The sequence below is a fragment of the Geotrypetes seraphini genome, chromosome 3 (genome assembly GCF_902459505.1).
Source record: "Geotrypetes seraphini chromosome 3, aGeoSer1.1, whole genome shotgun sequence".
In the NCBI taxonomy this organism is placed as follows: domain Eukaryota; kingdom Metazoa; phylum Chordata; class Amphibia; order Gymnophiona; family Dermophiidae; genus Geotrypetes; species Geotrypetes seraphini.
This window is the reverse complement of record NC_047086.1, coordinates 284259658-284285054: the sequence shown is the minus strand read 5'-3', so window position 1 is coordinate 284285054 and position 25397 is coordinate 284259658. Positions and strand designations below refer to the sequence as shown.

At 45.6% G+C, this 25397-nt stretch overlaps 1 protein-coding gene across 3 annotated transcripts in view; it reads right to left on the bottom strand.

The window, feature by feature from the left end:
* Positions 1-24679, bottom strand: part of CCDC88A (coiled-coil domain containing 88A) — a 612058-nt gene extending 587379 nt beyond the window's left edge. For 2 of the 3 annotated variants that reach the window (XM_033936818.1, XM_033936819.1), the window contains exons 1-2: positions 23880-24679; positions 23679-23779 (exon numbers count right to left, since the gene is read on the bottom strand). In XM_033936818.1, the coding sequence (XP_033792709.1) occupies positions 23679-23779; positions 23880-23942 (164 nt within the window). In that variant the 5' untranslated portion in view covers positions 23943-24679. The remainder of the gene's footprint in view (positions 1-23678; positions 23780-23879) is intronic. The other variant, XM_033936822.1, reaches the window with a different exon arrangement.
* Positions 24680-25397: the final 718 nt, after the last annotated feature.

Sequence of the window (25397 nt, the reverse complement as noted above, 5' to 3'; positions counted from 1 at the left end):
GTATTGTGTTTTTTTTATTCATTAGTTTTAATGCTTGCATTAGTTACTTAGAATTTTATTATATATGATGTTATATGAGTACCTATTATATAAACCACTATGAACTGCTGGTTAGGCGGTATATAAAAATAAATAATTAGTAGTAGTAGTAGTAGTACGGAAAAGGTTGGGTCTCTCTATTGACCATATTTATCGAGATTCTCAGGGACGTTGTTTAGCTCTTAAGGGTCTACTTCAGGGAAGAGTGGTGACCTTAGTAAATATTTATAAGCCCAACACCGACCAGGATCGCTTCTACCCCCAACTTCAGGGATACCTTCAGGGCTTCCTTATGGGGGTCAATATATGTGGGAGGGAATTTCAATGTTATTCCTGATGCCCAGCTGGAACACTCTAAAGGGGGGAGAGGGACGCATAAGCTTTCCATTAGAGCTTTTCAAACTTTAATGCAGTCTCTCCAAATGATAGATTGTTGGCGCCTGCTCCATGGTACGCAGCGTAATTACTCTTTTTATTCTCATGCTCAGAAGATATATACCCGTATCGATGGGGTCTGGGTTAATAGAAATTTATGGGATACTATCAAAGAAGCGGATATAGGTGGGATTCAGGTGTCTGATCATGCCCCGGTGATGGTGCAGAGTGTAGGAGTCTTGCAGAGTGGAGGTACTCGATACTGGAGACTTAATGAATCATTGTTGGGTATTACTGAGGTGATTGATGAGATTCGGACGACAATTAAAGATTATCTTGACCTTAATGATAATGGGGAGGTGTCCGACGGGGTATTGTGGGTTGCTATGAAGGCCGTAGTGCAAAGGGTAATTATTAAATGGAGGGCTAGGGTTAACAAGAGGCGCAGTAGGGAGTCCTTACAATTGCGGGAACAGCTGATCTCTTTGGAGTTGGAACATAAGCGCACACATGACTCTAGGCCAGAGGTAGGCAATTCCGGGCCTTGAGAGCCGGAGCCAGGTCAGGTTTTCAGGATACCCACAATAAATATGCATGAGATAGATTTGCATCTCAAGGAGGCAGTGCATGCAAATCCATCTCATACATATTCATTGTGGATATCCTGAAAACCTGGTCTGACTCCAGCTCTCGAGGACCGGAATTGCCTACCCCTGCTCTAGGCTATGGGGGAAATTGCAGCAGGTCCATTCTGAGTTGCAACTGCTTCAATTAGCAGCTTATGAACATGTGAGAGAATGGCTTAAAATTCATGAACATAGTAATAAAGCTAGTGCTTCCTTAGCTTGTTATATTAGTATTAAGCAAACTAAAACAGTTATTATGAGAGTGAAAGATGCTAAGGGAGAGTTTCAGTTTACGGATTCCGCAATTGGTAGGACTTTTCTGCAGTACTATAGGGAATTATATGGTTGGGAGGGGAGGTCACGTGATGTGCTGAGCCGAGCAAGACGTGCCTTGCTCGTGCTCCGGGGCCCCGAATCTCTCAAACCCTGACATTTCTGATTTTTGTCGGCCCGCGCATCTTCGGAACTTTTGGACCGTGCATGGACCGGTTTGTGCAACCGACTAGCCCGGTCATGAGCAGCAAATCGAGTCGTGCCTCTAAAGACAGGGAGACCCGTTCGGCGCGGCCGGATCCAAAAATGGCGGCGGGGGACATGGGTTCCGCGCTCCCCTTGTCTGAGGCGCATATAGCGGCGCTTTCGGCTTCGGTGGTGCGGGCGCTGGACTCCCGCTTTGATCATCTCTCGAGCCAGTTAACGTCCCTTGAGGCTCTGCTGGGGGAGACCACCAGGCGCACGGGAGAGCTGGAGAGCCGTGTCTCGGGAGTTGAGGACACGTGCTCGGCCTCCGCCGCCGATCTGGTTTCCATGAAGGCACAGCTCCAGCGCCAGGCCGACAAGCTGGAGGACCTCGAGAATCGCTCGAGGCGGGACAACTTGCGCCTGGTGGGTCTCCCGGAGACGGTCCCCGACGCCCGACTTCTCTCCACTTTGGAATCCTGGCTCCAAGCGGCGCTGCCGCTCCCAACTGGCGTGGGACCGTTGCGGTTGGACCGCGCACACCGCCTGGGTCGGCGCTCGGATGATCGGGAGCGGGCTCGGGTTACTATCTTCAAAATACATAACTCGGCTGTTAAAGCGGAGTTGATGAGACAGTACAGGCTAAAGCGGAATACCTTATCGTTTGAGGACTCCCCTGTGCGGCTGTTCCAGGACTACTCCCCTGCGCTCCAGGAACGCCGGAGGCGCTTCTCACCGGTGTGTTCAGCTCTCTACGACCGGAAAGTTCGATTTCAGCTTCTTTATCCGGCGCAGCTCAAGATTTGGACTCCCTCGGGCTGGCGTATGTTCCCCACTGCTGAAGCCGCGCAACACTATCTTGACGCGCTACCCGGGGAAGCGGGGCCCTCTTCGGCCCCCTGAGTTTCTGGTCCTGGCTGCTGAGCTTCCCTAGCACTCATCTGTGGAGCGCTTCTCTTCTAGATCAACAGTCCTGGCCTCGAGAATGGGTTGGCCTCCTGCTTCCCTTCGTGTCCTCTGGCATGCTGGCCCGTGTTTGATGGATTCTACTTCCATGTTTGATTTAGTTGCGACATTTACTTTGCCCCTCTGTTTTCTATGTTGTCGCTTTCTACTATACCCGGCCCCGCACTTTGGCAGCACCGGTTCTCCTTGCTTGGTTGGCTGTTCTGTTCTAAGGTTTGCTTGGGGATCTAGCGGGCCGGCTGCCTGGGTGTGGGGCCTGAGGGGGCCGTTGCCATACCTCGCTCCTGACACCTTCGTAGGAGGGTGACCTCTCTTGGGCTTGCCTGGGGGAATGATCGGCTTTGGAATGTTTTCCTGAGCCTTCTACTCACCCTTTCCTCTTTTGATGGGCCTCTGGGTACTGGCTTCTTGTTGGTTTTAGTTTGAACGCAGATCCTGTCTGGTTGGGCTGCTCGTGGGGTCTGGTGTGGCTTTGGTCCGGCTGTGAATGTGTTTGATTGGTGTGTCTGTTGGGGGGTAGAGTCTGCTTGTTTTTCTTGGATTAAATGGACTTTGCATGGTTTGGGGGCCGCTTCTCCGTTTTTGTTTGTTGGGTCTCTGGCGTGCTGCTGGGATGCGAGGGAGTGCTGTACTATTGGCAGTTCCAGGGCTTCTCTGTTCCTGTGGCTTTCTGCCCTGTCGCAGTTGTGGCACCTGTGTCTGCTGCCTATTGCTGAGGTTTGTTTGATTGAATGGATGCGTGTGGTAGAGCTTGGGGTGCTTGTGTTGGGTGTGGGTTTGGGGATTTGGGGCCCCATAACCATCTTTGTGTGACTCCTTTCTGTTCCACTTCTGTGGAGCGGTTTCTTTCTTGGGGTTGGAGGGGTTGGGATGGGTTGGGTGATGGGACGGGTATTGGGGTGGGGTGGGGTGGGTTGGATTGGGGGGGTGGGGGGGTCCTCCTTCTATGGGGTTTGCTTTTGTTACTGTCTGGAATGTTATTGTGGGTTTCCTCTTGGATTATTACTATTGTGTGTTCCTGCTCTGGGGGGTGGCTGGGCCCTTGGGGTGGTTTTTCAGTCTCTTCTTTCTTCTCTTCTGTGCCTTTTTCTAATTTAGGACCTGAGTACCCCGTTTAGACTCACCTCTTGGAATGTTGGGGGGATCACGTCGCCTGTCAAGAGATCCAAAATACTTGTTGCTCTCCAACGCTACCGATCTGATATTGCTTGTCTACAGGAAACTAGATTAACTGATGCAGAACATCTTAAGTTGCGTCGTTCTTGGGTGGGGGAGGTGTTTTTTGCTTCTTCTTCGGGTCGTCATGGGGGCATTGCAGTGCTGGTTCGTAAGTCTTCTCCAATAGGTGTCCAGGTTCTGGATAGGTCGCCAGACGGTCGCTTCTTGCTTCTTCGCCTTACTCTGGGTGGTCGCTCTTATCTTCTCCTTGTGGTATATGGCCCTAATTCTGGAGAATCAGCCTTCCTACAGCGATTGCTTCATCTTCGTTCTCGTTTTCCTGATGACCCGTTGCTTCTTTTGGGAGATTTTAACTTGGTGATGCATCCCGATCAGGATAAGTCTAGCTCTTCTGCTTCTTCTTTGGGTTCTAAGAGTCATCTTCTTTTCGATTTCTGTGACTCACTTTCGGTTGTAGACTCGTGGCGTCTTCTCCACCCTGAAGTTCGTGACTATACCCATCTCTCTCGTGCCCATGGTACTTGGTCCCGTCTCGATTATATTTTCTTATCTAACTCTTTGTTTTCTTCTGTTCACTCGGCGGAGATTGGACCTGTGTCGATTTCGGATCATGCCCCGATTTGGGTTGATGTTGTCCTGGATCCTACCTACCTCCGCGCGCCGTCTTGGAGGTTTCCCTTTTATCTTGCTAAGGATGAGGAATTTCGTGCCTTTTTGCAGACCCAGTGGGACGATTATTCTACAAATAATGCTTCCCACATGGCTGATCCTATTTTGTTTTGGGAGGCTGGAAAGACGGTGATTAGAGGGCATATCATTTCCTTTCTCTGTGCTCGTCGTAGGCGTATTAATCAGGGGATTGTTACCCTGGAACGGGCTTTGCGTTTGGCAAAGCGGTCTTTTTCTCTTCACCCTTCTCCGGGGACTCGGGACTGCTATTTGTCTACTCAGGTGGCCCTGAACTCCCTTCTCCATTCTCGTTCCCAAAAATGTAAAGCCTTTTATCATCATCGTTTCCTTCGCTACAGTAACAAACCCGGCCGTCTTATGGCTCGTTTGGTTAACGCTACGACTGGCAGGAAGCCGATTTTATCTCTGCGTACCCAGGGCGGAGGTGTGGTGTCTCGGACTTCTGAGATCTCTGGGGTCTTATTTGATTTCTTTAGTCAGTTATATGAAGCTCCGGAAGACGCTTCTTTGGATATGATTTCGGACTATCTTCACTCTTCTGGGTTGCCTCGTTTGTCAGCGGATGCGATTGCCTCTCTTAATAGTCCGTTTAGGGCGGTTGAATTGGAGTCTGCTATTAAATCGCTCCGCTCTGACCGGGCTCCGGGTCCGGATGGGTTCTCGGGTGATTTCTATCGGCTTCTTTCTCCGACACTTTATGGACCTTTATTGGCATATTTTGATGCTGCTTCGGCCCGTGGTTCTTTTCCACGTTTTGCAAACGAGGCCCTTATTACCTTACTCTTGAAGCCTGGTAAGACTGCTGATTTGCCGGAATCTTATCGTCCCATTTCATTGATCAATGTGGACCTTAAACTTTTTGCTCGTATGTTGGCTGATCGTCTTGCTCCTCATTTACCTCAGCTTATCCATGAGGATCAAGTAGGCTTTGTTCGGGGCCGACAGTCTGTACATAATGTTCGCAAGGTACTTCTTGCTCTTGCCCAGTGTCAATCTTTCCGGATTCCGACCTTATTTGTTAGCTTGGATGCTTCTAAGGCATTTGATAGTATCCACTGGTCCTTCTTATTTCGTACCTTGGAGTATGTGGGGCTCGGGGGATTCTTTCTAGACGCTGTGCGTTCCCTATATTCCAATCCCTTGGCATCATTGCTTGTTAATGGGACTTGTACTGACTCCTTCCCTATTCTCCGTGGCACCCGACAGGGCTGCCCTCTCTCCCCTCTTTTGTTTCTTCTTTCTTTGGAACCGTTGTTATGCACTCTTCGGGGGTTTGCGGAGGTGCGAGGTCTCTCGGTCGGTGACTTCGAACTTAAGACCCTGGCGTACGCAGACGATATGTTTCTCATTCTTACCCGACCTGAAGATTCTCTTCCGGCGGCTCTGGATCTCATCTCTGAATTTGGGTTTTATTCAGGGCTGTCTCTTAATTTAGATAAATCCTTGGCTTTACCTTTTCCACTAGATTTACGTACTTCCTGGCGGGGTGTATTCCCTCTTCGTTGGGCAGATTCTTCTTTGCGGTACTTGGGGGTTACTATTCCACTCGACTTGTCTAATTTGTACCGGTTGAATGTAGCCCCGTTGTTTCAGACGTTACAGAATAGGTTGCACCTTTGGGAGTCCCTTCCTTTCTCACTTTTGGGTCGAGTACACCTGTACAACATGCTACTGGTCCCCTGTTGGCTTTATGTTTTCCAGGTCCTTCCCCTTTATTTGACGTTTCGGGACGAGCGCCGCTTGGAACGACTGGTTCAGAAATTTCTTTGGGCAGGGAAGAGGCCTCGCTTGCTTTATAAGCGGGCGGCAACTCCCTGGTATAGGGGTGGCTTGGGATTACTGAATCTCCGCTATTTGACAGTTGGTTGTGGAATGAGGCATATTAATGATCTTTTACGGGGTACTTCGGCATTCACTAACTCAGCTCTGGAACTTTCCTGCTTTTCTTCTACTCATTTCAGTGCATATCTTCATTCTGTTTCTTCTTCAGAACATGAATCTCTTTCTCTGAAAGTTTTACATCGACCCTTAAGGAAGGTTTGGCGTTGGGTCTGTAAATTTCACTCTCTTTCTCCTTCTGTCTCTCCCTTCCTTCCTATTCGTTTCAATGGTTCTTTCTTACCTGGGATTGATGGGCCGAGTTTTGCTCGGTGGGAAACAAGGGGCATTCATTATCTATTTCACTTGGTTAACGATGAAGGTGCCATTAAATCCTTTGCTCAGTTGCGAGCTGAATTTGATCTCCCTGCTACTGACTATTTTGCTTACATGCAAATCCATCATTATATCTCTTCCTTACCTTCTAGCTCCTTGAAGGCCGCTTGTCATGAGACTTTGTCCACGGCCTTTACCCTTGGTTCTCAACAATCGGTCCCTCTCAAGTTTCATCACCGCCACTTGAAGGATGAATGCCCTTTGTTTGACCATTCTAAGCTGCGAGATGCTTGGTCCGGTGATCTTGCTGTTGATTTGCCTTCTGATGTCCTTCTTCAGGCTGTCCGGCGCCTGCCTGCTTTTCGTAAATACACTACCTTTTGGGAGCAGCATTTTAAATTGATTTTTCGTTTATATGTTTCTCCTAGAAGGGCTTATTTGGCTCACTTCCGTCCCCATGCAGCCTGTCTTCGTTGTCAGGCTCCGGAAGCCAGCTTAGGCCATATGTTCTGGACTTGTCCTCAGATACAACTTTTTTGGACTGCTGTATTTACTTTTGTGGAGTCTATTTGGCATGTTACTGTTCGCAGTTCCCCTTTGCTTTTATTTGGGACTGTTCCTCACTATTTTCCACGTTTCAAGGGAGTTGCAGCTTTCCTCAAGTGGTCTATCCTGATTGCCTTGAAATGCATCCTGCTGAAATGGCTTGAAGCTGAGGCACCGGACTATTCCCTTTGGAGGAGCCGCATGATCGCTCTTTTGATGTGGGAGCGACGGGATGTGACTGACTTGGCTTCTCGACATGGTCGTCTTTTCCAGACCACTTGGGAACCTTTCTGGAATACTTTGACCCCTCTGGCTCGTAGCCGGATACTTAATTGATGCTTTGTCTGTACTTCCCTTTTGTGCTTTTTTGTATAGTTTGTTCTTCAATTCTTTGTTACTTTGTGCTCGAAGGAGGACCCAGGGGTGGGTATGGTAGGGAAGGGGGTTTGGGGGGGGGGTGGTTCTTTTGGGGACTGTTTCAAAAAAACAAAATTTTGAGCTGTTTTTGTACTTTGTGCTACTATGTTGTGTTCTTGCTTGCTCAATAAAATATATTTAACCATATGGTTGGGAGGGATTAGGGCAGTGGTCTCAAACTCGCGGCCCGCATCCTCTACTAGTGCTGCTCGCTCTTTGCAGTGTCCTCTGGCTTCCCCCTGGCCTCCCACTCTTTCCTTCAGATAATTACCGCAGCCTGCAGAGAGGATTGCCGGTGCTGCAGCAATCCTTGCAGGCTGCCGTGGTCCTCAGCATCATTTTCCCTCTGCCGCAATCCTTCCCCTGACGCCAGAGGAGGGGCGGGACTGCGGCAGCGGGAATGTGTTGCATAGGCCGAGGGCAGCCTGCAAGGAATGCTACAGCACTGGTGATCCTCTCTTCAGGCTGCAGTAATTAGCTGAAACTAAGACTGGGAGGCCAGGGGGGAAGCTGGAGGACGCTGCAAAGAAGTAGGAACATGCAGGCCTTCGGGGGAGGGGGGGAAGATTTATAAACTATAAGGAGTTTTACCTCATGCAAAATTGTCATTTCTTTAATAAGACATTAACTATTTTTTCTGCGGCCCTCCAAATACCTACAAATCCAAAATGCGGCCCTGCAAAGGGTTTGAGTTTGAGATAGAGAGTTGCACGGGGACAGAAATCCCACCCATCCCTGCCCGTCCCCGCCAGGATCCTCTCCGTCCCCACCCGTCCCCATCAGGATCCTCTCTGTCCCCACCCATCCCTGCAAGGAATTACCTCCATCCCTGCCCGTCCCCATAAAAAGCAGCAATTACTTCTGACAGGATCAACAATTCCACAGTTTCTTTTGTGTTTGCGCTGCTGTTTTCCTTGTGGAATCTCTTTGGTGGAACCTTTTTTTTGTTTTCTGTTCAGGTAATTAACTTATAAACCCCCTCTTTTACTAAGGCTGAAGTGTCCATTATATTATATAGACGAACCCTGCTTCCAAAGCCTTCCATCCCCGTGGGAGTCCCGTTGGCTAGAGGGGGGTCCCCATGGGAGTCCCGTGGGTTGGGGGGATTCCCACGATCCCCGTTCCCGTGCAGACCTCTAGTTTGAGACCACTGGGTTAGGGAGTTCGATGGAGATGCAGGGTTTTCTCAGGGAAGCTCCATTGCCCACTCTGACACCAAAGGATAGAGGACTTCTTGAAGAGTCTATATCCCTCTCTGAGATCCTGGAGGTTATTAAATTGGCAAAAACTGGCAAATCGCCTGGCATCGATGGTTACACCGCCAAATTTTATAAGCAATTTGGAGATCTCTTGGTCCCTCTTTTGGTTCGAGTGGTGAATGGTGTCAGGGAGGGTCAGGCGTTACCTGGATCTATGGGGGAGGCCAGCATCTCTTTGTTGCTGAAGCTGGGTCAGGACCCGTTGTGCTGTGGGTCCTATAGACCGATCTCTCTATTGAATGTCAATGCTAAACTCATTGTGAAAGTATTGGCTCTCCGGTTGGGGAGAGTGCTTCTGGGTTTAATTCATCAAGATCAGGCGGGTTTCATCCAAGGATGGAGAGTTGGAGATAATATTAGTTGCATTTGATGTGGCAGATACAGCACAGATGTGAGCCGACAGTGTTGATGGCGGTTGATACGGAGAAAGCATTCGACCGAGTCTCGTGGGAGTTTTTATGGGCAGCTATGGAGCATATGGGCTTGGGAGGGTCTTTCTGTGGTTGGGTTATCTATCGGTCTCCATGAGCGTGTCTCAGGATCAATGGCAGTTATATTGATTTTTTTTCCATTGCAATGAGGACTCAGCAGGGGTGTCCCCTTTCCCTATTACTTTTTGCTATATCTATAGAGCTGTTGGCCCAGTATGTTCGACAGCATACGTCTTTGCAGGGCATTCAGTTTGCAGGATATGATCATCGTATTGCGCTTTTCGCTGATGACATTTTACTATATATTACTGAGCCTAGATCTTCTATCCTGCTTTTGTTATCTATTTTTGAGGTCCATGGAGCTATATCTGGGTTTAAAATCAATCTAGATAAAATGAAGCTCTTGAACCTTACGTTGACGGAGGAGGAAATTAGCTATTTAAGGGAGTGGTTTCCCTTTCAGTGGGCTAGACAGGAATTGCGTTATTTGGGGATTCATATTCCGAGTGACCTTTCTTGTCTGTATGCTGTTAACTATAGCCCCGTACTTTGTAAAGTGCGAATAGACCTCCAGAGATGGCATGGGCTCTGGTTTTCCTGGTGGGGGAGAATTGCTTAGATTATTATTTCTTTTTCAAACACTTCCGGTCAGGTACCGGCTGCTACTATTCGGAGACTGCATGGAATGTTTAGGAGCTTTATTTGGCAGAAACGACCGCCACGCATCTCACAGGGGGTGTTGTGGAGGGGACGGGGGGTGGGGGTGAGAGGGGTTCCTAATTTGTTTTGGTACTTCAGTGCTGCCCAATTGCACATGTTACTGGACTGGGAGCTGGGAACCCAGAAATGGGGAGTGCATATGGAACAGAGCATGAAAAGGGTGTGCCGCTTAGAAGTGTTTTGCGGTCCTCTATGGCAGACCGCCGCAGGCAGCAGCTGATGGCTAACCCCTTTCTGTTACATCTACTTAGGGTATGGGATCAGGCTCGGAGAGCGTTCAATGGGGGATTGGTGGTGTCTTCTTTGGCCTCCCTTTGGGGGAAGCCTCAATTTCCTGCAGAAGCTAATAATCTAGTTTTTGAGCTTTGGGAGAGAGTGGGCCTGAGAACCTTTTGAGATCTTTTCAACCCAACTGGAATTATGCATTTCAGAGTTTGCAACTTAAATATAGACTCCCTGAGGGTAATTATTTGGCCTATCTTCAAGTGCGACATTTTCTGGGATCTAAAGGTTGGGATCAGTTATCACCATTGGGAGGGGAACATCTGGAAAAATTGTTGATTACTTTACAGACAGTGCCACGGCCTATTTCTATTATGTATCAATATTGGAAGGGGAGTGTTCTTCCCACTTTTAAGTTTCGATCTCAGTGGGAGAGTGATTTGGGATGGAGTTTTACTTCCAGGGAATGGACGGCTATTTGTGTTGAGGTGGGTAGGGCTACACCCAATCGAATCAACAATTCATTCTGAAATTCAGGAAATCAATAACAAATTAAATAAAGTTCACGATTGGCTAAATTCCAATAAACTTTCATTAAGCATCTCAAAAACTAATACTCTTCTGTTCCCCGGTAAAGAGGGAGCTAAATTAATTTCCCCAATTATCATCGACAACATACAACTTCAACCATAAAAATCTTAGGGGTCCTCATAGATAACAAGCTTACTTTCCGACCGCAAATAAGTGCTCTGGTTAAAAACTGTTTTTACAAACTAAGAATGATTCGATCATTGACCCCTTTTCTTGAAACCAGTTCTCTCAACATTTTGATCCATTCACTCATAATTTCAAAAATAGATTATTGCAATTCGCTTTTAAAAGGTATATTTCACAAAGATTTAAAACGTCTGCAACTAATTCAAAATACGGCAATTAAGTTAATCTACAGAGCAACAAAGTATGACCACGTTACTCCTCTGTTAAAAGATGCCCACTGGTTACCTATCTCACACAGGATAACTTACAAAATTGCCCTTTTGACATTTAAAACTATGCAGACTAATTCCCCAGCTTTTATTGATCGAATATTGATTCCCTATGATCCACCAAGATCGTTAAGATCCATAACCCAATCCAATTTAAATATCCCCTCCTTAAAAATAATCGGTACACGTCGAACCTCTATTTTCTCTGTAACAGCTCCTACTATTTGGAATGCTCTTCCGCTTTATCTAAAAACAGAAAATAATTTAAAAACGTTTAAAAGTAGCTTAAAATGTTTCCTTTTTAAAGATGCTTTTAATTGAAGTTATTTCATTTTTTTCTCTTCTTTTCTTTTCTCTTTTCTCTCATTCTTTTTTCTCCATTAAGTCCTGCCCTTTTGTTTTTTTTCCCTTAATGTCTCTCTCATTTACTATAATTATTGTATTTCCTCCCTTTTTCCTTCATGTATCGTTTGTTAGTGCGTCCTTATTTAACCTAGTACGTGTTGTAGTTCGTCTAATAATTTTGTATTTTCGTTTTTTTTAAAAAAAAAGTCTGTTTTAATGGTAATTCTGTTTGTTACAATGTTATTTTATCAAGTGCTTTGTACAACGCTTTGCAGAATCGATAAAGCGTTTAATCAAGAAACTAATTAAACAATTAAACAATAAACAATAAACAATATAAAGTTCTTACACACCTGAACGGTTACATATCATGTATCTTGCAGCATCAGATAGGTGTTGGCAGGGTTTGGGATCTTTTTTACATATTTTGGTGGGACTGCCATGTGCTGCAACTCTTTTGGAGATTAGTAATAGAGGAATTGTCTCGCTTGCTGGGAGCTCAGGTGGGGATTACTTCATTGGGTTGTTTATTGGGATTATATTCTAAGTGGCAAACTAAGATACTGCGATGAGGTTTAGCGGCGGCTAAATGTTTAATAGCTGGTTCTTGGAAGACCACTGGGTCACCCAGCCGGGAGGCCTGGTGTTTGAGATTACTACAGTTGGGACATAGGGAGCTGATGGTGGCTCGACACAGAGGATATTATGTTCTTTCAGTGGGAACCTGGGCTTTAATTTCTGAAAAACTGCTGTCTTTGCAAATAGGGTGAACCTATTCTCTTTGCTGTACGGTGCTTTAGGAGGGGGCTGGGGGCTGCGATTGGCTAGGAGTTCTTCTTTGGGGAGGGGGGAAAGGATGTTATTGTATTGCTCGCTATTTAGCAGGCTAGTCAGAGGATTTTGTTCAATTTTGTCTGCTGGTTGGGTATGTTTCGCCTTTTTTTTTCTTTTCTCTTACTGTGGAGATACTGTGTAGTTCTGTTTGTTGTCATGTACAGTAGATATGTGCTTTACAGTTATCTTGTATATCTTGAAAGCTTAATAAAAATATTAAATATTTAAAAAAAATCATACCCCCATGTGCCCCCCAGTACTTTAAATCATCCCCTATATCCCCACTGCCCCCAGTACCTTAAATCATCCCCCATACAACCACATGCCTCCCCAGTACCTTAAATCATCCCCCCATACCCCCACATGCCCCCAGTACCTTAAATCACCCCCATGTACCTTAAATCATCCCCCATACCCCCCATTTGCCCCAGTACCTTAAATCATCCTCCACATACCCCTCCAGTACCTTTTTTAATCATCCCCCCGTACCTTTAATCATCCTCCCTCGTTACCTTTTTTAATTCCTCCCATCTTTCCAAGCCAGCGGCGCATAGGCCAGAAGCGCAGAGATCAGGAGCAAGTCCTCCGCGCTCCTGCCTGGGCCCATGCCGATCTCTGAATGGCTGCAATCAGTTCTTGAGAGTCTCGCAAGAGCCGACTGCAGCCATTCGGAGATTGGCGCGGGCCCAGGCAGGAGCGTGGAGGGCTTGCTCTTGATCTCTGCACTTCTGGCAGGGAAATTCGCTAGACCACCAGGTACGACGGCAGCAAGTGGGCTGGTGAGATTAAAGTTGCAGCAGTTGTGGGGGGGTTTCTTAAAATATGTGGCGGCGGCAGTGCGGTGTTTAAAAATATGCAGCGGCGGTTTTTAAAAAAAAAAATATGCAGCGGGAGGGTTTAAAAATATGCAGCAGAGGGTTTTAAAATATATAGCAGTGACGGCAGCGGCGGGCTTAAATTTGTGTCTTTGCTTTTTGGGGGTGGAAAAAGTGCGTCTTATGGAGCGAAAAATACGGTATTTATGGTAAGGGCTCACCAAAAGGCTAATCCTGGCCTGATCCTCCATAGCAGGGGTAGGGAACTCTGGTCCTCAAGAGCTGTATTCCAGTCGGGTTTTCAGGATTTCCCCAATGAATATGCATGCATTGCTTTCAATGCATATTCATTTGGGAAATCCTGAAAACCCGACTGGAATACGGCTCTCGAGGACCGGAGTTCCCTACCCCTACATATCCTTGAGAGAGAGAATGATTGCAAGAAAGATACGAAGTGGGAAGAGTCAGACAAATGTGGATAGTCTGCAAAGGGTAGGGTCTGTTGACATTGCTGTTCAGACAATTGCCATATCATCCTGCAAACACAATATTATCTCTTTTAAAAAATATTGTAAGCTGGAGCCTAATGGTTAGAGTAGCTGCCTCTGAACCAAAGTAAAAAAAAATAGCTTTTTAAAAAATATGTGTAAACCTCAGCTATAAACTTTGTTTTTTGATGTTTGATTTTATGATTACCAAAATTTAAAATAATGCCACCAACAGTATCCTTAGTTAAAAAAGTGTCGTGTAATAAAATGAACTAATGTAATGAGAGGATAATCCTTCAGATGTAAACAATTCACTAATGCAGTGGCACAAATACCAAAAGCCACTAAGTAGGTGAACATATAACTATCTTTCATAGAGTAATCTCTCTTTCCCACCATTTTTAGTACAACATGGTTCAAATTGTGCAATTTAGACTGTGCAATTGCCCACTACAAAGCTTTTTACAAATTGTTTGCATAAAGTTCCTAAGACCGCTGGATATTAAACAAGCAGCTACTTAAACAAGCAGCTACTTGAAAATATATGTAAAAGATACTTAGTTGGCATATAAAGTCTTCAAATGAGGAATTTCTTCCCTGTCAGAAATGTATAATCAATACAGTCGCTCCCTTGTAAGCACCCAATGCCGCGGGTTTAGCAATACCAGCTTTCTCAGTGACTTAAGCAAGCTGGGATTGAATGAGTTGCACTGGCGTATCTCTGCTTTAAAATAGCGACTTGCCATTTCCTGAAGCTTGGGTTTACTCTGCTGAGATTTTCATTTTCTCATCAACAAAACTCCATTTGTACAGGATGCTTTTCCTCTAGCTTTTGTTCAATGCCACTGCATTGGTGAATTGTTTACATCTAAGGAATTCTCTTCTCATTACATTATTTCATTTTATTACACATACGTGTTCAACTAAGGATATTGGAATTCATTATTATATTTAGTTGGACGATTGTTGGCATTATTTTGAACATTTGGTTTTCTTTTTAAAAAATGGTTTAAAAATATTACCATAAGTACTCTTGCCTGAATCTTTTTTTTTCCAATTCCCATTTCAATCTAATTGCATAGGGTATAGCAAAGCAGTACATCACAAGTTGGCTCCTGTGATTTTTTCCATGGGAGAAAGAAAAATAAATCTGACTTTTCTTTCAAGTGGATATAAATGGGAGCTATTCAAGCTAAAGGGAAGAGAGACACATTCATCTTGATCTGAGGTAAAGGCAACAAGGATAGAGGATTCTATAAAGCAAATAACACTCATGTATTTCAAGTTATAGAACAGGGGTGTCAAACTCAATCATATAAGGGGCCAAAATCTAAAACACAGGCTAAGTCGCGGGCTGAATGTTTTATTAAGATACTTATCGTATATACTCAAATATAGGACAAGATTTTTAGGCCAAAAAAAGGGCCCAAAAATGGGGGGTCCCGTCCTATATTCTGGTCATCCCCCAGTGACCACCCGAAACCCTCCCGGACTTCCTGCAGGCCTGCCTTAAGCCAGGACAGGAAGGATCCCTCCCGTCTCCTGCCCCAGCCGACACTAATAATTATCACCCTTCCTCCTTCCCTCCCTCGCATACCTGTTCCCTGTTGGTACAGCGGTGTACTGCTGATTGCGAAGGTAGTAGCCAGCGGTGCACCCGGGATGGCACGCAGGAGCGAGCTTCTTGTGCTCCTAGCCGTCCCTGCACCACTCCTTGATAGGCTGCCGCGAGTTCTCATGGGACTTGCAGCTCTCGTGGCAGCCTATCAAGGAGCGGTGCAGAGCCGGCCAGGAACATAAAAAGCTCGCTCCTGCGTGCCGGCCTGGGTGCGCCGCTGGCTACTACCTTCGCAATCAGCAGGAGGGATATACCGTTGGATCACTAGGAACAGATACAAGAGGGAGGGTGGTAATTATTAGTGATGGCCGGGGCAGGAGCAGGGAGGGATCCCTCTTGTCCTTGCCTACCATTAAGTGGTTTCAGTTAAGGGTAAGGGTTAATCTGCTAGCTGGGTTGGAGGGCAGAGGGGAGTATGGGGCAATCAAGCTATTATGACATCACTGATGAGGATGGCTCTTTTTAGAGGGAAGAGGGTACAGGGAAGGAAGGTGGGACAGGGTGCAAAGCCTGGCAGGGAGGGGGGACAGGGTATAGAGCAGGGGTGTCCAACTTGCGGCCCCGTGAAGTATTCTGTGCGGCCCCGGTCGAGGGCGATGCAGTGTTTTCCTCTGCTGCCCCCGGGTGTTTACCGTCTTGCCGGCTCCCTCATCTGTCTTGCTGCAATGTCTGTGTGTTTGTGCGGCCCCAGAAACATTTTTTTCGGCCAATGCGGCCCAGGAAAGCCAAAAGGTTGGACACCCCTGGTATAGAGCCTGGTAGGGAGGGGGGGGACAGTGTTCAGAGCCTGGCAGGGAAGGGAGCTTGGTTCAGAGCCTGGTAGGGAATGGGACTGAGTGCAGAGCCTTGCAGGGCAGGGAGGGAAGGGGGCTGGGTGCAGAACTTGGCAGGGAGGGGGGCTGAATGCAGAACCAGGCAGGGGAGGCCGTGAGGGAGGGGCATTGGGTGCAGATCCTGGAAGGGCATGGCACTTGAATATTAAGCCCCCGTCTTATATTCAAGTCAACCATTTTTCCTCCTTTTTGGGGGGAAAATGGGGGTCTCGACTTATATTCAGATTGACTTATATTCGAGTATATACGGTAGTCTTAAAAGTATAGATCAGTGTTCTTCAACCGCCGGTCTGTGGACTGGTGCCGGTCTGCAGAAAATTCCTGCCAGTCCACGCAGGGCCGGTGAGAGCCTCCGACAGTAGCTTCCTCCCCTTCGCTCCCCTCCTAGCAGCTCTCAGTACTTGCCTGCAGCAGCGATTCACTTAGGCAGTCTTGGGGCTTTTGTTGAGATGCTGCCCGTCTCTGATGATGCAACTTCCTCTTTCCTCAAAGGCGGCGCGACCCATCAAAGGACCCAAGGCTGCCTAAGTGAATCGCTGCTGCAGGCAAGTACTGAGAGCTGCTGAGACGGGAGCAGAGGGAAGGAGAGGAAGCCATTATTGGAGGCTGGGAAGCTGCTGGATAAAGGGAGGGCTGCTACTGGACCTGGAGGGAGGGAGAAGGAGAGATGCTGCTGGAAGTGGAAGAGGGAAGGGAAGAGAGAAGGGGAAGGAGGGAAGAGAAAAGGGGTACTGCTGGACAGGGGAGGAGATTAAAAAGAAGAAAACAGCTGGCAGGGAGATTAGAGGAGGGGAATGGGTCAGGGTGGAATGGAGAGATTAGATGAGGGAAAGGGGAGAGACATGAATGAGAAAGTAGAGAGAGATTGATGCTGGGAAGGGGGTCAGCAGAGCAATAAGAAGAGAGAGACAAAGATGCTAGATCTGGTGTAGGAGAGATAAAAATGAAGAGAGTAGTGAAGCTGGAATGAATCACGTAAAAAGGAGAGAGGAGGCACAGGCTGGATGGAAAGGGGAGAGGGGCATAGAAAGAAGGCAGATGCCATATGGAAGGGGGAGAGGGCAGACAGTGGATGGAAGGGGCAGATGCTGGATTGAAGAGAGAGAGAGGGTAGACGCTGGAAGGGAGTGAAAATAAGATGAAAGCAGAAACCAGATATGACAAAAGGTAAAAAAAAGAATTTTATTTCTATTTTGCGATTAGAATATATCAGATTTGAAATGAGCTGGTGTTAAACATAACTGGAGACTGCAAAGCCCAGGCAATGCTTCTTTAGCTTCCAGCTGGCTTAGGGCTCTCTCTGACCAGGGGGCAGATGCCCTAGTTACATTCCCCTAACACTATTCCTGTCATGTGTGACTGCGGTATTCTGTTAGCATAATATTTCTGGGTAGCATTCTGTAATAATTTAGCTTATTCAGTTTTCTTGATAGTAGAGGGGATATATGTGAAGGGGAGGGGAGGGGAGACAGGGGTTTGTTGATCCTTGCTCTGTATTATTTGTATTTATAAAATTACAATTGTACCGAATATTGTTTCTTTTTATTCTTTAATAAAATACATTCAATATAAAATCATAACTGAGGCTTGTGAGGATGGGATCAGATGGTTTGCAGGGACGGAGCGGAAACAGATTTTTAAATTTCAGTCAATGAGCATATAGAGAGAAAAAATCTGATGAGAACCAGCCAGCATGGTTTCTGTAAAGGAAGATCTTGCCAAACGAACCTACTGCACTTCTTCAAGGGGATAAACAAACAATTGGACCAAGGTGACCCCATAGACATCATATATCTGGACTTCCAAAAAGCCTTCGACAAGGTACCCCATGAGCGCCTGCTAAGAAAACTGTGGAACCACGGAGTGGAAGGAGACGTGCACAGATGGATCTGTAATTGGCTGGCGGACAGGAGGCAGAGGGTGGGAGTAAAGGGACACTACTCGGAATGGGCAGCAGTTACGAGCAGTGTCCCGCAGGGGTCAGTGCTGGGACCACTGCTGTTCAATATATTCATTAATGACCTAGAAGCAGGGACGAAGTGCGAGGTTATAAAATTTGCAGACGACACAAAACTCTCCAGCAGGGTTAGAACTGTTGAGGAATATAAAGAGCTACAAAGGGACCTGAACAAACTGAATGAATGGGCAAATAAATGGCATATGTGCTTCAATGTAGAGAAATGCAAAGTCTTGCACATAGGGAAAGGAAATTCGATGTACAACTATAGCATGAGGGGGATGGTATTGGGGAAAAGCAACCTAGAAAAGGACTTGGGGGTTCTGGTGGACCAAACAATGAAGCCGGGGGCACAATGTGCAGCGGCCTCAAAGGAGGCAAACAGAATGTTGGGCATTATCAAAAAAGGAATCACTACCAGAACCAAAGAAGTTATCTTGCCGCTATATCGGGCGATAGTGCGCCCGCATCTGGAGTACTGCGTTCAATACTGGTCGCCGTACCTTAAGAAGGATATGGCAACACTCAAGAGAGTCCAAAGAAGAGCAGCGAAAATGATAAAGGGCATGGAAAACCTTCCATATGCTGAGAGGCTGGAGAAACTGGGGCTCTTTTCCCTGGAAAAACGGAGACTTAGAGGGGACATGATAGAAACTTACAAGATCATAAAGGGTATAGAGAGGGACAGATTCTTCAGACTGGCCAGGGAAACAAGAACAAGAGGGCACTCAAGAAAATTGAAGGAAGACAGATTAAGAACGAATGCTAGGAAGTTCTTCTTCACTCAGAGGGTGGTGGATGCCTGGAATGCACTTCCAGAGGAGGTGGTAGAGCAGAGTACGATTTTGGGTTTCAAGAAGGGGTTGGACAAGTTCCTGAAGGAAAAGGGGATTGAAGGTTATAGTTAAAGGGGGTACTATACAGGACAAAATGTCTTCAATAACGGATCACTTACAGGTCACTGACCTGGGGAGCCGCCGCAAGAGCGGACTACTGGGCACGATGGACCTGTGGTCTGACTCGGCAGAGGCGATGCTTATGTTCTTATGTTCAGTCTTAGTAGTTTTCTGGTATAGATCCTTTCTCATCCTGAGACACCATTTCAGTGATTCACCTGGTTATTTTCACCTCATAGATGTTAACATAAATCCCTTTATTCAACTAGTCATTCTAGGCATAGGCAGTAGAATGCTTTTTTCTTGGGGGGGGGGATAAAGCTCCATCCCAGACCCCGTCCAATCTCTACACCAAACCCTGCCCCCATAATATTACTAATTGTAATACCATTTTTCCATTCATTTTTCATATATTCACACAATATAATCTTATTAACACCACATAATGGTTAACCACAAAATTAAACTACACAAAGCACACTGTATGCTTCTCAACATTCATTCCTACCAAAACACAGATAACCCCTATGCAAATACAGACTAAAAGTACCAATATATACAAACAAAACCATAAGATGCAAAACTATGCATGCAGTACAACCCCAAAGAAATAGAAACAAATGCATTTCTTCCTGAACAGTGCAAAATATAGATAGCAGATGTAAATTCTCAGAACTGACACAATTAAATCACTAAATTGAAAATAAAATAATTTCCCCTACCTTTGTTGTCTGGTGATGATGGTTTTCAAACCACCTTTTCCCAGTCTCTATCTGTACTTCCTTCTGTCTGTGCTCTTAACTGTGTATCAAGGGCCACCTTATCCATTTGCTGTTTTTCTCTCCTTCACTTTCTAACATTAAATCCTTCTTTAGCATTAACTTTTAACATTCATCTTTCTTCCATTTTTCTACTTTATTCTCAAAATCTATCTACTTTTCCACGTCTTCCCTTCCCATCTATCTGTGTGTATCATCTCCTCCCACTTTCTTCTCCCCTATTCCCATCTATCCATAAGAAGCATTTCTTCTTATCTTTGCATTATCACACCTATTGCTATGCATCATCTCCTCCCTCTGTCTCCCCTTCCCCTCCATCCCTGTGCACCATCTCATCCCTCTCCCATGGTCAAGCAACTCTGTCTTCCCCCTTCCCCCCTCATATGGTCTGGCATCTTTTCCCTTTCCTCTCATAGCCTGAAATCTCTCTACTCTCCCATGGTCTGGCATCTCTCTCTCCTTCCCTCCCTCTTCCTGAGGTCTAACATCTCTCTCCTTCTCTCCTCTCCTCTCCTCCATGCAGTCTGACATCTCTCTCTCTTCTCCTTCCCTTCCATTCCAATGGTCTGACATCTCTCTCTTCCTTCCTTCCATCACCCTTCTCCGAAATCTGGCATCTCTCCCTTCTCGAGTCATCTCCAGGGATACAAGACAAAGTTAGACAAGTTCCTGCTAAACCAGAACGTACTCAGGTAAAGCTAGACTCAGTTAGGGCACTGGTCTTTGATCTAAGGGCCGCCGCGAGAGCGGACTGCTGGGCACGATGAACCACTGGTCTGACCCAGCAGCAGCACTTCTTATGTTCTCCCAGTGTAACATTTCTCCCTCCCTCCTCTCCACCACTATCATATCCAACAATTCTCCCTCTTCCCCAGGTATACCATCTCTCTTTCCCTCCCACTGCACACACCTATGTCCAATAATTTTCTTTTTTTTTTTCTTCCCACACCCACCGACAGCATCTCTCTTTCTTTCCCTCCCTTCCTAACCCCCAGCCCATGCAACCTCTGTCCTTCCCAACCTCCTCCCTGCCCGTGCAATATCTGTCCTTCTTGCTGTCCCAACCCCCCTCCCCCCGGAGCCTGTGCAGCATTTCTTTCCCTCATTCCCAACCCTAGCCCTCCCCATCTCAGCTGGATTTTACAGTAAGACAGTCCCCAGTTCCCGACTCCCCCACCTACCATCTCCCTGCCGCTGAAATTTAAAATCTTCAGACAGCCGACGCAAAACCAGCCTCCCGCTGTCTGCCTGCCTGCCCCGGAAGTGTTCTTTCTGCATCACTTCCTCTTCTCGCATAGGCAGGACGACAGTAGGAGGCCAGCTTTGCGTCGGCTGCCCAAAGAGTTTAAATTTCAGTGCTGGGGATGTCAGGACTCAAGGAGGTTCCTGGAGAGTGTAGTTTCAAGCACACGCAGGCCACATAAAACAGCCAGGTGGGCCGGATTCAGCCCACGGGCCTTGTGTTTGACACGTGTTATACAAGATGAATCACTTTACAGGCCAGTTCTATAAATTGGCAATTAGATGAGCATGGGAAGTGCCTATTCTATAATGACTTCAGGGCTCCCAGATTCTGTTGTAGAATATTAGCAGAAACCAACATCATCGTGCCCAAATACAGGCATGCCCACTTATGCCAAATCAATGTTAGGTGTAAATGACTGAACTAAATTCGACCAGCAGTTTGTGCAATTTATACAGTAGTATTCTTATAAGTTGTGCATGTTAAAGTGAGACATCCTAGTGTGTATACCCCTCCTTATAACTACATGCTATCCCATTTACACACATTGAGAATAGTACTCAAGGTGCTTGAGCTAGTAAGTGGTACTTTTTACTTCATTTACATATGCAAAGCATGGTTAACTACTGATGCACAGTTATAGAACTGACATTCTCCGATTCCTTTATCTCATTAAATAAACAGCCATCAGTGCATAGGTACCAACTTTTCAAAATGATTGGGGTGGATAAATACAACACAAATTATCCCTTCCTGGTCACAATAAATGAAGTTATTCAATATTCTGTGAAGAAAGCTTTGGTTTACATGACTCCTAAATAGCTCAGGGTGAAACCAAGAGGAAATCTGCACATGAACTAATTTGCATATGTGATAGTTTTTGCAAGACCAAAAAAGGGGCTAAGGACTACTGAATTGCTGGACTTAAGTATCACATGGGATGACTATTTGTGATTTGGACCTATTAAGGTGCTAATCCATTTTTGTCTTACCTTAACCACTCACAGTGTGGTTTGGAATGACATGGGGACAAATTTGTCCCGTCCCCGCGGGAACTCAATTTTCCTGTCCCACAAGTTCTGTCCCTGTCCCATTCCTGGGAGCTCTGTCTTAACCATACAAACCTCAAACACTTACGGTTTTAAAGTGTTCAAGGCTTGTGCAGATGAGGATAGAGCTTCCAGAAATGGAGCAGGGGCAGGGACAAATTTGTCCCTATGTCATTCTCTATAAAAACTATATAATATAATGGGTTTTAGGTGAGAGGCAACCCTTTGGGGAAGGATAAATGCTGGCTGTTGCCTAACCCCAGTAAGCCTCTCCTAAGTCCTAGGACTGTTGTGAGCTGAAAACACCCAACAGAGCTGAGAAGTCTTTGGACTTAGATCAGGTGTGGGCAACAAGGACCGGAATCCAGTTGGGTTTTTAGGATTTCCTCAATGAATATGCGTGAGATCCATACAATGGGAGGTAGTGCATACAAATAGATCTCATGCATATTCATTGGGGAAATCAAAAAAACCCTTCTGGATTCCGGCCCTCGTTGCCCACCCCTGATCTAGACAGATCAGAAGGGCTGAATCATATGGCACCTATGTTATCAGTGAAAAATGTAGGGCAGTTTCAAGCTCCTCCTACTGGTGCAAATAATAATAATAATAATAATTTTATTTCTTGTATACCATCGACTTACGACCGCAATTGGTTCCAACTGACAGGTCGTAAGTTGATCGGGACATATGTCGGCCTATGTTATGAATACTGTATATAGGTTAAATGGAGGAGGAGAGCACGTTACCCTCTCTTCTTGTACTCAAGAGACTCTGCCTAAGGCCCACATTCCCGCTCTCACATCACCAACACATATGTTTAACGGATTCGAACTGACAGCTCGCACGCCCTTTAAATACTGAAGGGAGTGATCGCAACAAGTTACTTCACGCCCCTTCTAAACTTCAGAAGAAGTTCCCAGACCAGCCTGTGGCGCGATACCAGCTTCCCTGTTCACTCATTTCATTGGCTAGCAGAGCTCGTGCATTTGTTTAAAAAGTTTCATGTCTAGGCAAATGTTCTCGCTAGCTGCCAAGCGATGTGCAGGAACACGACGACAGAAAAGAGGCGACCAGCCGTTAATGTCGGCTTACTCTCACGCTGCTTAGTACTGCTGCGTAGCAAGACTTGGGAGTGCAGGAGACTGGCGCTGCTAACAGCTGGCAGGGAAAACTGTCCTAAAGTCAAACAGTCGTAAATCACATAGGTCGTATGAGTACCTGTATCTGCATTTAAGCTTTTTAAAATTATTTAAGAAAGTTTGTAAATAGCCTGAAGAGATACCTAACATCTCTTTTTCCAACTACATATCTGAGAAAACCAGACATCTGGCTTCTTGAAGGCCAAAACCATGATGGATGAAGAAAGGGAACAGGCCTAAGCTCTGGAAGGTTTGAATCCATGCAAATTTACCTCATTTTAGTTATATAAAATACTTTTTTAGTAAATAAGGCCCACAGAACACACTAATGTTATTAAGTCTGTATTTCATTGACTGAAATACAAAGGTACATGACATTAAAAAAACACATATATGGAAAACTGTTACATAAATTTATTATAGCTTTGTTTCAAAATAAATAAAAATTTGTGGTGTCAAATATTTTAATCCAGTTCTCTTTGCTATAACACATGGGCAGCAAGAATTTACAAGAAAATTTGTTTATCAATCCCCACAGTCCTACTAATAATAGCTCAAAATGAGGATTTAACAAAAGATAAAAAGCAAAAATATCAACCTGAAAACTTACATTTGAAGCATGACCTCATTTAGGAATATGCCATCCACCAATGCCACATATTCATCAAGGTTTGTACCATTTCCTTTTGCCATAGCACCAAATGTCTTGACCTAGAATAGAAATATTTTACAATACTATTTTGCGTAATCATTACCCGCAATCATTATTTTCACAATCCACTAAAGTGAATAAACTCAAGGAAATACTTACCCAAATCACCAGAGGACTGCACATAAATTGTTCCAGTAGGGGTGTAAATATCTCACTTTCCATTTTATAAAATCTCTACACACTGACTGTTTAGAAATAAAGAAATCCTTGAATTTTATACACAGTATTTTCCCAAATGCTTAGTAAATGAAAAGAAATACTGTAAATAAACCCATTTCAAAAGCAAGAAATTGACGGCGACAACGATCACATAATAGTCTCATCCGATCCGTCTTAAAGCATGACACTTCCTTTTGGTCCAGGCTTCAGAGACCCTGTTCTTCACAATTCTCAGCTCTACATCAGTTTAGCAGAGAAAATTAGGGGACAAAAAAAAACGCCTCTAGGCTTTGGCTGCAGCTCACAGGACGAGAAATTCCAATGAAAGTCCGCAGGCTAATTACTCATACTGTACTCAACCACAAGCAGCATCCACGGCAACTAGAAAAATCTCACACAGGATATCGCCGCCAGCTTTCAACGGGTTAAAAAATAAAATTTTAAAAAAGATGCTACGATCAAAAATTCAACACTTGATAGAAATGTATCACCCTCTATAAAATAACCGCCCATAACCAGTTGGTCTATTTGAGTGCTTGTATACTGTAAAATCCGTTCCTCCAACAGAGAAGTAAAACAAAGAAAAAAAATGATTTCTTTTCCTTCTGCTTTCCGCCCCGCTACAGGGGATCGACTGTGCCCTGCCCCCTCCGCTGTGCCCCGCCTTTTTCAGCAGCAACAGCCGCTCGGGCTGCTACTGCCGGAGAGCGCGGCACCGGCTCTCCACGACGTCAAAAAGTAACGGCCTCCGAACGTCAGTAGTCGCCACAGCCGCATTACACTCCCCCACCCTCCTCGTCTCCTCCTTCCACACGCTTCCCTACTCAGCACCCACCTCGGCACGCGCTTAGCCAGATCCTTCCGCGTAATCCTTTTGGAAGCGATAGAAGCCAGGGATGTCGAGTAGCGGGAGGATAGATGTGTGAATCGCAAAGCTGATAAAATAGTTCGTGCTTGCTGAAAGTTGAAAGGCATGCACGATTCTATTTGTGTGAGGCAGCGCCCAGTTCTGGGGTGAGGAGGTTAGCGGAGATGGGAGGACACGGGGAAATGCATTTGATCTCTTGGGTTTTGACTGTTCCTTAGGATGTCTTCTCATTCTGTTTTTACATAACATAAAATCAACTTACAGACCGCATAACCGTGAGGATCTATGCGGGTTACTACTTATATGGCTTATTTGGTTATATTTGTTATCCTCAAAATAAAATCCTCCTATTCTAAGTAACAGTGAGCTATGAAAAAAAAAAAAAAAAAAAGAAGAGGGGGAGAGGATGTTGTAGAGACTTTCCTGGAGAAAGCTTAAGGAGTTTGTCGCATTGTTGGAAGGGTTATGGATAAATGGATTACTTGTGAAATTGACTGTCATAATACCTTTTCATAGCTATTACTGGAGGATTATCCCAAACGTTTTATTCTCTAATTGACAGGCAAGACATTCGCGAGCAATGTTGCTCC